The following is a 12,708-nucleotide window of genomic DNA, read 5'->3' on the forward strand; positions in this document are numbered from 1 at the left end:
TTTATCTTGTTCATAGCCCCACTTGTACAGGGACATTTCAGTAACTTCACGCAGATAATAATGCATGAAAATGAAAATGACGAAAGCTCGATCATTCTTTTTATTTATCAATAACAATTAAGTTGATTACTTTGATCAGGACAATAATTATGGATATTAATAACAAATGAAATATTCGGATTTAAAAAAGAAAATAAAAAAGACGTAAAACCCCGAGTCAACTCGTCTTCTCCGTCAAAAAACCTAGTTTAGTTGCCCGTTAAATTGGCTTCTAAAACTCCATGTCCCTTTGGGTAATTTCACGCCCATTTACTTCCTCGGCCCCGATAAATTCACCAAGGGGCAACGATCGGAATTGTTGAAGGGAAAATAAAAGGAAAAAAAAAGGGAAAAAAAAGAACAAGAAAGCTTCCTCTTTCAGACCAACATAGAACGCAACCAAAGAGCGACTCAAAGATATAGCGCTTAAAGGCAAGAAAGATTGGAAGATTTTACAAGTTTAAAAGAGGGAGGGAGATTTTCTGAGAGAGATTGATTTCAGAACTTGTAATTTATTGAGTTGTTCTTGATCCGTACCTCGCTTACTCACTCTCTCGCGCGCTCCACGGTGTGTCGCAGCTCCAATTTCTTTCCGGATCTATTCAGTCTGCGTTCAATTTTTTTGTTATGGGGAAAATTTCCCCCCTCCTAATGTTCTTTGGGTTTCTCTTTTTACATATTTTGGAATTCAATTGATAGGTTTTAGTATTGGCAGCGGGGTTGTTCTTCGGGGGGATAATACTCGTTTCGCGAATTTTGCGTGTTCTTCGTTTTATTCCGTCTTTTAAACCCTACATTGCTTGGGCTTGACTCTGGTGTTGTTTCTTCTTTTTTGAAAAAACAGGGTCTTGAATTGGAGGAAGATTCACAGATTCGAAGACATCGCAGCATGAGCATCGAGAGCCCCGGCGAAGGGGAGAGTTAGGGTTTTGAGTTTCAGTGACAGAGGCGGGATTTCCATGGGCGATGGAGGCGTCGCATGCATACCTTTGCAGCAACAACAGCAGCATATTATGGAGACGTTTCCAATTCCTTCAGAGAAAATGCTTTGCGCAGCCAAGAATAATGGGTTCAATTCAAAGTCTTCAGTCAAATTCAGTGGGGCAGAACGGAAGCAGAAGATGAAGGTAAAGAAAGAAGAGCTCGTAGTGAAGGATGTAGAATTGGGAAGAACAGAATCAGGATCGGATAAGCCAGGGAAGAGCAGCAGAGAAGTTGGGCATGCTGAAAATGGCGCTGATAATGCACAGAAAGATGAAGTTGAAGAGGGTGAATTGGGTACGTTGAAGTGGTCGAGAGTAGAAGTAGAGAATGGGGAGTTTGTGCCTGAGAAGTCACGAAGAGGTGGAACTGAAAACAGTGAAAAATGGAGGAAAGCAGAGATTGAAAAAGGAGAGCACGTTCGGGGAAAGTGGCGGAGAGGGGATATAGAGAAAGGGGAGATAGTTTCAGAGAAGAGTAGGAAGAGTGAGGCTGAAAATAGATCACGGAGGTTGGCAAAGGATGAAATTGAGAGAGGAGAGTTCATTCCAGACAGATGGGAAAAAGGTGATACTGGGAAGGATGACTTCCGCTATTCAAGAACACGAAGATACGAGTCCGACAAGGACAGAGGGTGGAAAAGTGTGCGTGAGCCCACACCACCAATTGTTAAATACTCAACTGATGATGTTACTAGAAGAAAGGAACTCAATCGAAGTGGGAGTCAGCACAGCAAAAGTACGTCCAGGTGGGAGAGTGGCCAAGACAGAGGTTCGAGGTATAGTTCAAAAGCTTTGAACGACGAGCTTACTCACCGTACTGACTATAGCGATGGTAAGAACTTTGGAAAAGATTATTCTTCTAGCAACCGTTTGAAGCGCTACAGCCTGGAGTCAGATAATTTTGAGCGCAAGCATTATGGTGATTATGGGGATTATGCTGGTTCAAAAAGCAGGAGGCTTTCAGAGGATACCAATAGAGCTGGCCACTCTGATCATTACTCGAGCCGCCCTCTGGAGAGGTCTTGTAAAAATTCTTCTTCTTCTCGGGTATCTTCATCAGATAAGTTCTCTTCAAGGCATTATGAATCTTCTTCTACCTCTTCTCGGGAAGCTTATAACAGACATGGGCATAGTCCAGGTCATTCTGACAGGTCACCTCGTGACAAAGCCCGGTATTATGATCACAGGGACCGTAGCCCTGCTCATCGAGATAGATCTCCGTATATTGGTGAAAAATCACCATATGGTCGTGACAAGTCACCATATGGTCGTGATAAATCACCATATGATCGGAGTCGGCAGTATGACCATCGTTATCGTAGTCCTCATGCAGAGCGGTCCCCACAAGATCGAGCTCGATGTCATGGCCGTAGAGATCGAACACCAAACTATTTGGAAAGATCACCTCTTGATAGGAGTAGGTGCAATAACCATAGAGAAACAAGCCGGAAAGGCAAAGGAAGTGAAAAGAACAGTTTACTCAATGGAAGTAGAACTCGGGAAGATAAAACTACACCGAGGGACCTCGATGGAAGGGAATCCATTGTGATAGCAAAAGAATCCTGTGATGAGATCAATGTGCATCATGCCAATGGATCTCTCGAGATGGTTACTGACTGCAAGTCTTATGAAGGGGAGGAATCTCAGAGTCCAAACCAAGCTTGCAAAGAACTGTCTCATGTGGATGGAGTTCCTGAAGAGCTGCCTTCTATGGAGGAGGATATGGATATTTGTGACACCCCGCCACATGCTCCCTTGTTGACTGATACATCAACGGGTAAATGGTTTTATCTCGATTATTACGGTGTGGAACGTGGACCTACTAGACTGTATGATCTGAAGGCACTCGTTGAAGAAGGTTCTTTGATGCCAGATCACTTTATCAAGCACTTGGATAGTGATAGATGGGTGACAGTCGAGAATGCTGTTTCTCCTTTGGTAACCATAAATTTTCCATCCATTGTATCAGACTCTGTAACTCAGCTGGTGAGCCCTCCTGAAGCTCCCGGCAATGTATTGGCAGATGCCATAGATACTGGACAATTAAACATTCAAAGTGGTGATTCTGAACATAATCAAATTCCAAGTCGTGCACCAATTTTATGTTCTGATGAAGTTGTGGATACTTCTGAGCCATTAGGAGATCTTCACATCGATGAAAGGATTGGCGCTTTGTTAGAGGATATTACTGTTATTCCTGGCAGAGAACTTGAAACCATTGCAGGTACTTGTTCCAACCTTTTTCACACTTCCTCACAAATTTCAGGAAATTGTATTTTATTCTTCCTTGCCTTAGTCATGGAGATTTCTTGACTTTCCCCGTCATCATATTCTTGCAGAAGTTTTGCAGATGACTTTTGATGGTGAACAATGGGAAAGATTGGCCATCTCCGAAGGTATTAGTTAATTTTTCTGGAATTTGTCATTGTTCATTTTTGGGATGCTAAATAAAAAAAAAGAGATGAAATGTAAAAGAATTGTGTGGGGAACATAAGACATCCTCCAAAATCCTAACCCAAAAGTCTAGGGCTAGAAGTCAAAAGCTAAGGGAGATGACAAATATACTATTCAATTGTCATTAGTTTAAAAAGGTGTAATTATAAAGTACTAAAAAAGGGTTGCATTTTAAGGAAAGGAGAGTAATTGTGACGTTTTGGAGAGAGAAAAAAAAACCCTCTGTGGAAACCAGGTAAACATGTCATGACCATGTCCAGAATATCTGGCTTCTCTAATCAAATTTCCTAGCATGTAACCAACATCGAGGTAATAACTTCTGTTCTTTGACCTTTGTCTACAAAACAGCGTCTTAGCATCAATTACATAAGAAAATCCTTGATAGGTTGAGTTTTACGCACCCTGTTGTTAAAAATCTCAGATAAGGACCACTCAATTGTGCTAGCAAATTGACAATTGATAAATTAGTCCTCAGGGTTTTCTACTGTATTCTGACATATCACACACGAAAGGAGTGACAGTGAGGTTTTTTCTTTTTTCTCTTTTTAGAAGTAATTTATCATTTTGATACTTGGACTCGGTTGTGAGGGGAAAATACAGCTCCTTCCTCTTTTTAATCTTGATCTTTACAGGTTTCTCTGGAAACGAAGATCACGTTGATGAACAGCTCGATCAAAGAACTGATGATGTTTTAGAATTTACTGACTTCGCAACAACAGATGATGCTGGCTCCAAAACATGTGTATCATTTGACCAGGACTTTGGCATTGATGCTGCTGACTTGACTTCTGGACCATGGTCTTGCAAAGGTGGTGATTGGAGGAGAAATGATGAATCTGCCCAAGAAAGAAATGCTCGTAAGAAGCTCGTTCTGAATGATGGTTTTCCACTTTGTCAGATGTCCAAATCAGGTTATGAGGATCCTAGATGGCATCAGAAAGATGAATTGTATTATCCTTCCCAAAGTAGACGACTTGATCTACCTCCTTGGGCATTTACCTGTCTGGATGATAGGAATGAATGTGGTTCCATTACCAGACCAGTTCAAAATAAGCCAGCATTAACAGTAAGGGGAACAAAAGGAACTATGCTACCTGTTATCAGGATAAACGCTTGTGTGGTAAAGGATCATGGTTCATTTGTCTCTGAGCCTCGCATGAAGGTCAGGAGTAAGGGGCAACATTCGAGGTCTTCTAGGCCATTCTCTGCAAATAGTGATGGGAAGCGATCATCAGCTGATAGTGATTCTCAGTCAAGAATTGCCAGAGGTGTTGGTTCAGAGAGTTCTTTGAAGACTACTGCTTCCATTAGCATCCCTAAAGACCGTGTTTGCTCATATGATGACTTGCAGTTGCATTTGGGTGATTGGTATTACCTTGATGGTACTGGGCATGAATGTGGGCCTTCATCATTTTCAGAGCTACAGTTATTAGTTGATCGGGGTGTCATTCAAAAGCATAGTAGTGTTTTCAGGAAATTTGATCGGGTGTGGGTTCCAGTTACATCTCTTGCAGAATGTTCTGAATCGGTAAGAAAGATTCAGAGGGAGAAAACTCCATCATTAGGTGAAACAACAAAAAATCCAGTTTCAGTATCTGGGGCCACTTCCCTTGGTGGACTCATTACTAATTCAAGTGTGTTTCATGAACTACATCCTCAGTTTGTTGGATATACTCGGGGCAAGTTACATGAATTTGTCATGAAATCTTACAAGAGCCGAGAGTTTGCTGCAGCAATAAATGATGTCTTAGATCCATGGATCAATGCAAAACAACCAAAGAAGGAGATAGAAAAGACCGTGCACTGGAAATCAGGTACTGATGAAGTCATTCTTGAGTTTGAATGTGTTATTTTTTCTTTTCATTTTAGGATGCTGTAGATCTTTCTATTCCTCACCTTTATGAGCGTTTGTTCGATGAATAGAGTAGCATTATCAATAATTGATTAGTTTTGTTAAGTGGCATATAGTTGTTATTGAGTGGCCATTAGTATTATCTTTTTCATAAAACTTTTATCATTGGTTCATCCATCTGTTTCCCTCATCGTATTGCTTGACTTCTAGGCATAATTGGCTTTTGTTCCTTACACAAGTGTTTTCCTCAATTATTTCATGAGTACTGCTCATTTTTCTGATTTCACATTGGGGGTGGCTGGATTTTGTGAACTACAGATGGCAATTTACGTGCTGCTAAAAGAGCCAGGGTGCTGGTTGATGACAGTGAAGATGATTATGAAGTGGATGACGATTTGTTGCATCAACATCAAAAGGATGAAATTGCATTTGAGGATTTGTGTGGTGATGCTACTTTCGATGGAGAAGGGTGTACAAGTTTGGAGGAGGATTCCTGGGGTTTCCTTGATGGTCATATTCTGGCCCGAATTTTTCATTTTCTGCAGTCTGACCTAAAATCCCTATCTTTCGCTTCTGTAACTTGTAAGCACTGGAGATCTGCTGTTAGGTTTTACAAAGATATCTCTAGACAGGTTGATTTATCATCCTTGGGTCCAAACTGTACAAATTCCACATTCATGAACATCATGGTAAGTATTATTTCTAAGGCTTGTGTTTTTTGTTGTTGACTATTTAATCTCGGATTAACCTTATTGTATGTTTGTGATTGCAGAGTGCTTATAATAAAGAAAAAGTCAATTTTATAATTCTAGTTGGCTGCATCAACATTACTGCAGTTGTACTTGAAGAGATTCTTGGCATGTTCCCTCAGTTAGCCTCTATAGATGTTCGAGGTTGCAGTCAGTTCAATGATTTGTCCTCTAAGTACCCGAATGTAATTTGGGTGAAAAGAAGTTTAAATGGCGCAAAAAACAACGAAGAAACACACTCTAAAATGAGGAGCCTTAAGCATATAACTGATAAATATTCTTCCCTTTCTAAAATTAAGAGCCTCAGTTCTAACGTGGATGATTTTGGTGAGCTGAAGGAGTATTTTGAGAGTGTGGATAAGAGAGAGTCAGCAAATCAGTTATTCCGTAGAAGCTTATACAAGCGATCAAAAGTATTTGATGCTAGAAGGTCCTCAACAATTGTTTCTAGAGATGCCCGCATGAGACAATGGTCCATTAAGAAATCAGAAGTTGGGTACAAGAGGATGGTGGAATTTCTTGCTTCCAGTCTGAAGGAGATCATGAAGGACAATACATTTGAATTCTTTGTGCCCAAGGTACCGTGTACACATTTTATTCATTTTAGTATACCAGAAGCTGCTCTTTGTTCTGACATTTTTATAACACTGTTTCCGATGTCTTTATGTTGAGCAGGTTGCTGAAATTCAGGATAGAATAAGAAATGGTTATTACATCAGGCGGGGCCTTGGTTCTGTCAAGGAAGACATCAGTCGAATGTGTAGGGATGCCATAAAGTATGTTTTATTTGAAAGCTTTTGACCTTTTCTGATTTTGCGACAGGTTTACATGGTATTGGTCTAATTTGAGTTCCTTGTGTAATAATTGCAAATTCCTCTTGAAGGGTTAACATGTATTACAAGGAATGGAAATATGTGTTTTGTACAACCTTTATTCGATGAAATGGTCAACTGAGGTTCATTTTGGTGTGTTTTCATAAAAAATTTATTTAGACTTGGAAAATAACAAAGTTTTTCTTTTTAATATTTAATTTCAATTATTTACTTTCTTTAGTTTTTAAGAAAACTGCTTTTCAATAGAAATCTATTAAATGATTTATATTTCTACAGCAGTAACCATTTCTTAAATTTCATTTCTAAACAAGCAGTAAAATTCTTGTTTTGTATGCAAAATTTTGTATTCTGGTTTTGGGGTAGTTTAATTTTTTGTCTGTGGACGTTTTGAGAATCCAGTAACTATCATTTGTCACAAATCATTAAATCGTTCTTATTTTCTATTAAATAATCCCATGCTTTTTTCTCTCTGTTTCTAAGGCTTTTAGTTATTCACGTTCAGTGCTTGAGGTCTTGGATTATCCATTTTCTGTTATGAAATTTCAACTTTTATGTTGTTGCAGAGCAAAGAGCCGAGGTGCTGGAGATATGAATCACATTATTACGCTATTCATTCAACTTGCAACCCGTTTGGAAAAGAAATCTAAGCTACGTCTCGAGAAGGATGAAGTGAACTCTTGGGAAGATGATTCATCTTCAAGACTTGGTCCTTCTGCTGCTTCAAAGTACAAAAGGCGGCTCAGTAAATTAGCTACTGAGAGGAAATACACGAATAGGAGCAATGGCTCCATCTTTGCAAATGGTGTTTCAGATCATGGAGAGTATGCATCTGATCGAGAAATCAGGAGGCGTTTATCCAGATTGAATAAAAAGTCAATTGGATCTGAGAGTGAAACATCTGACGATTTTGATAGGTCTTCTGGAGAAGGCAAGAGTGACAGTGAGAATAGTGTATCAGATACAGAAAGTGACAGGGAGTTTTCGTCAGGTCGACTTGGGGAATCAAGAGGAGACAAATGCTTTATTCTTGAAGAGGCATTTGATTCTACTATGGATGAACGTGAATGGGGTGCCCGCATGACAAAAGCAAGCCTTGTTCCTCCTGTCACAAGGAAGTATGAGCTGATTGACGAATATGTTGTCATAGCAGACGAGGAGGAAGTGCGGCGTAAGATGAGGGTATCTTTACCAGATGACTATGTTGAGAAATTAAATGCTCAGAAAAATGGTGCCGAGGAGTTAGATATGGGACTTCCTGAAGTAAAGGACTACAAGCCCCGAAAGAAAATTGGAGAGGAAGTCATAGAGCAGGAAGTTTATGGAATTGATCCTTATACACACAATCTTTTGCTTGACTCAGTGCCTGAAGAATTGGATTGGCCTCTTATGGATAGACATTTGTTTATTGAAGATGTGCTACTTCGCACTCTCAATAAGCAGGCCATACATTTCACTGGCACTGGAAGCACTCCCATGGTGTATCCTTTACAGCCCGTTGTTGAAGAAATTGAGAAGGTTGCTGCAGAAGAATGTGATATCCGAACAATGAGGCTGTGTCAAGGTATCTTGAAGGCTATACATAGTCGTCCAGAAGACAAATATGTTGCCTACAGGAAGGTATGCACTCACCATCTTATGAACTTCTTAAATTTATATTCCACGACCTGTTTTCAATTTTTCTGATGCTAATTATTATTTTGTTTGTCTATTGGTGTAATTAGGGGCTGGGTGTTGTATGCAACAAACAAGAAGGTTTTACAGAAGATGATTTCGTTGTTGAATTTTTGGGAGAGGTATGCCTGTAATTCTCCTTGGGATTTTGGTTGAGGACTTTAGATATAAATCTAATGTAAATCAATATGGTCACTAAGTTTATATTAGTTCCGCACATCCACTGAAATATTGTTGAGATTTTAGTGCGTTTACAGTGATCAAGAGACATTGCCGCATCTCTTCAAAATGTATATGCTTATTTATGTCATTATTTTTATGTATTGATTGGGATTGCAATTAATCAAGTTTCCAGATAGTAATCTTGGGTCCTTAATATCTACATTTTCCACTTTTGGAAGTAGTTGTCTTAATTTTGTGTTCTTGCTAGGTTCTCTTTTGGAAGTAGTTGTCTTAATTTTGTGTTCTTGCTAGGTTCTTTGGAATGAAATTCACATACATGTGCTACTACTTACATGTTTATCATCCCTATTTTAATAGGTTTATCCTGTTTGGAAATGGTACGAGAAGCAGGATGGAATCCGGTCTTTACAGAAAAATGACAAGGACCCAGCTCCTGAATTTTATAATATCAATTTAGAAAGACCAAAGGTTCTCTTACTTAACTGTGTTGTATATATATATATTTTATATGTATGTTTCAGTATATATAATTTTGTTTTCTTAATTCCTTGTGTTTCGTTATGTTTGTTTATTCAATCTCCTCTCTCTGGTAGGGTGATGGTGATGGATATGATTTAGTGGTAGTTGATGCCATGCACAAGGCAAACTATGCAAGCCGAATTTGCCATTCTTGCCGACCTAATTGTGAAGCAAAGTAAGTTCTTTTAAAAACATGTTTTTTTTTTTTTCCTTTTAAATTCTCTAGCTTTCAATAGTTTAGAAGGGTTATTCTTCGAAGGATCATGTTTAAATGGTTCAGCACTTTGAGTTTACCATATTTGTTGTTATCTTTTTGGCATATAAGCTTTACCCATGCCAAGTGAGGTTCTTTTTACAATTCTTGTGGATTCCTTCTTTGGGGTTCTTCTGTTTGCATATTTCGTTATTTAGATAAAATTAGTTGCTTACCCCAAAAAATAATCATGGCCATTACTTGAAATCAATTGCCGAATAATGAACCTTGCCCAATAATTATCTACTCTATTTGTGTATTTTTTCTTTGTGATAGTTGCCTTGCTATAATATTCCCCAGGTTTTCACGAAACATAGATAATTCAACATGATGTTTTAAAATGCAGAGTTACTGCTGTAGATGGTCATTACCAGATTGGAATTTATACCTTACGCAAAATACAGTACGGTGAGGAGATCACTTTCGATTATAATTCTGTTACAGAGGTATGTCTCTTTGCAATGGTTTCCTGATAGAGGTCAGTCTCTGGGGGTGTTTGTTTCCTCTTATATTACTCTTCATTTGACTGCAGAGTAAGGAAGAATACGAAGCATCAGTCTGTTTATGTGGAAGCCATGTTTGCCGAGGTAGCTACTTGAATTTGACCGGTGATGGGGCCTTTCAAAAGGTAATATTTCTAGGAAAGACATGGTGCACATCCTTGGTTTTAATAATGTCTGGCTCACGTGCCAAAAGATTTGTGGGTTTCATGTTTTCAGCAAACTTATGGATATTTTGGTTGTCACTGTTGTTTTGTCTGTCTTATTAATTATTTGTGTGGCCTTAGTCTCCTACTTGTTAAATAGGCCTAGTTGTCTTTCCACCAGGTACTGGAGGAGTGGCATGGCCTTCTTGATTGTCATCAGTTGATGCTAGAAGCCTGTGAATTAAATTCAGTGTCAGAAGAGGATTATCTTGACTTGTCCAGGGCTGGATTAGGCAGTTGTTTGCTCGAGGGGCTGCCTGATTGGTTGGTTGCATATTCAGCTCGTGTGGTAAGTGTCTTTTCTAAGTGTGCCTTTATGCTTGCGTCTATGTGTGTGTACATATATTTATATTTTCACGACACTTGGACTTTGCTTTCAGGTGAGGTTCATTAATTTTGAAAGGACAAAGCTTCCTGAGGAGATTCTGGCGCACAATCTAGAAGAGAAAAGGAAATACTTTTCAGAAATTTGTCTTGATGTTGAGAAGAGTGATGCTGAAGTACAGGTAATATAAATATTGCATGCATATTCTTTTGGTTGAAATGCATAAGCTTTTCTTTGATATTCATTGCTTTTATGCCCTTGACAGGCTGAAGGTGTTAACAACCAAAGGCTATATAATTTGGCTGTTACTCTCGACAAGGTGAATTACCTTCTCTTGCCTGCAAAAGTAACTTCTCATCTTGTTGTGTCCTGTTTGTCAAGTATATGTTATTGGGTTGGTTCAGAAATCAGGATAGATTGTTACTTTCTGTTCCACATTTCCTTGTTTGTCAGGAGACTTATTTTTAAAGTGAGGTTTTTGTGGCGTGTGTGATATTTGGTATAAGATAAGGTTTTTGTGACTAGTGTTTTTCTTCCCTATAAGGCCAGAGAAGTCTTTTCCTTTCCTTTTATTTTAAGAATTAGAAACTTAATATTTATCCATCTTAAGAATTCTTTTAAATTATATCTGAAGGTGAGATATGTGATGAGATGCATTTTTGGAGACCCAAAGAATGCTCCACCTCCATTAAAGAAGCTTACTCCTGAAGAAACTGTATCCTATCTATGGAAGGGAGAGGGATCACTTGTCGAGGAGTTGCTTCAGAGCATGGATTCATATGTTGAAGAAGACTTGATAAGTGATCTCAAGTCCAAGATCCGTGCCCATGATCCATCAGGCTCTGATGACATTCGAAAGGAACTTCAACAATCTCTATTGTGGTGAGTAGCTTCGTATGCCCATGCTTAAAACCCCAATAAAATCGAACGTTTATTTGAAGTTCATTTCGTTTCTTCTGTGTAGGTTGAGAGATGAAGTCCGTAACATTCCATGTACATACAAGTCCCGTAACGATGCTGCTGCAGATTTGATTCATATTTATGCTTTTACTAAGAATTTTTTTAGAATACAGGTACTGACTTATATAATTGTGCAGGTTTCAATTTCGATTCCCATCGTTTAAGCTCGACACTAAGGCAATGTTTGGTTTTACTTGTAGGAATACAAAGCTGTAACTTCCCCACCAGTTTACATTAGTTCACTTGACTTGGGTCCCAAGTATTTTGACAAGTTAGGGACAGGTTTTCAAGAGTACTGCAAGACGTATGGTCAGAATTATTGCTTAGGGCAGCTAATTTTTTGGCATAACCAGCAAAACATCGATCCAGATTGTAGCCTGGCTAAGGCCAGCAGGGGTTGCTTGTCTTTGCCAGAGATAAGCTCCTTCTATGCCAAAGTTCATCAGAAGCCTTCACGGCAGCGTGTCTATGGCCCAAAGACTGTTAAATTTATGCTGTCAAGAATGGTGAGTCTCCATTCTCAAATCAATGCCAGTTGTTTCAGACTTCTCTACCGTGTTTTTATAACATTTTCAATGTTCTCTCGGTTTGATCAGGAGAAGCAGCCGCAGAGACCGTGGCCAAAGGATCGGATATGGTCATTCAAGAGCTCCCCCCAAGTCATTGGCAGTCCAATGCTCGACACGGTCTTGAACAACTCGCCTCTAGAGAAGGATTTGGTGCATTGGCTAAAACACAGAACTCCCATATTTCAGGGCATGTGGGATCGGTAAACTTTTGTAGGACTAGGTAGGATCATTAGCCAAGCCTCTGTATATTGTTTTGGAATGATTTCTCCATTTTTAGTTCACCGCTGCCCAAAATAGTTGGGGGGGTTGGCCATCATTCCAGAGTCAGCATCATTACTAGTGTAGCTTCCTTCCAATTCTTGTGTACAGTTTTTTTTTTTTTTACTCTTACCCTCACATCTTCTTTTCGTTATTTGTAATTCATATTTGGTCAGTAAATCATTATTATTCCCTCTAATTGGAGAAATGAAAGTAGAAGAAATAGTTCAAAATGGTTTAGCCTGTCTCTCTGTATTTTTAGTGCAAAAATCTGCATCATTGGTGGGAATTATGCTCCTCCGTGGACCATACCCTAAGAATTTTGTAATGGTAAAACATGTTTTTAGTTAATTA

At 39.0% G+C, this 12,708-nt stretch overlaps 1 protein-coding gene across 1 annotated transcript; it reads left to right on the top strand.

The window, feature by feature from the left end:
- The first annotated feature begins 355 nt into the window (after positions 1–355).
- SDG2 (SET domain protein 2) lies at positions 356–12,594 on the top strand. Its single transcript, XM_022280218.2, has 20 exons — positions 356–607; positions 884–3,246; positions 3,362–3,418; positions 4,109–5,290; positions 5,647–6,017; positions 6,101–6,655; positions 6,753–6,853; positions 7,474–8,527; positions 8,632–8,703; positions 9,122–9,232; positions 9,358–9,458; positions 9,883–9,982; positions 10,069–10,164; positions 10,364–10,531; positions 10,623–10,748; positions 10,833–10,886; positions 11,202–11,449; positions 11,532–11,640; positions 11,728–12,033; positions 12,124–12,594. The coding sequence occupies exons 2-20, from the start codon at positions 999–1,001 to the stop codon at positions 12,298–12,300; spliced, it is 7,236 nt and encodes a 2,411-aa protein (XP_022135910.1). The 5' UTR covers positions 356–607; positions 884–998; the 3' UTR covers positions 12,301–12,594.
- The last annotated feature ends 114 nt before the right edge of the window (positions 12,595–12,708 follow it).

This window comes from Momordica charantia, assembly GCF_013281855.1.
Source record: "Momordica charantia cultivar OHB3-1 chromosome 4 unlocalized genomic scaffold, Mcharantia_2.0 BLBB01000004.1, whole genome shotgun sequence".
NCBI lineage: Eukaryota > Viridiplantae > Streptophyta > Magnoliopsida > Cucurbitales > Cucurbitaceae > Momordica > Momordica charantia.

Excerpts from the sequence above, each read along its gene's own strand:
- SDG2 (XM_022280218.2), top strand. The coding sequence starts at position 999 with ATGGGCGATGGAGGCGTCGCATGCATACCTTTGCAGCAACAACAGCAG. Across the intron at positions 10,165-10,363 it reads GTGATGGGGCCTTTCAAAAG|GTACTGGAGGAGTGGCATGG; the intron begins GTAATATTTCTA and ends TCTTTCCACCAG. Across the intron at positions 11,641-11,727 it reads AGAATTTTTTTAGAATACAG|GAATACAAAGCTGTAACTTC; the intron begins GTACTGACTTAT and ends TTTTACTTGTAG.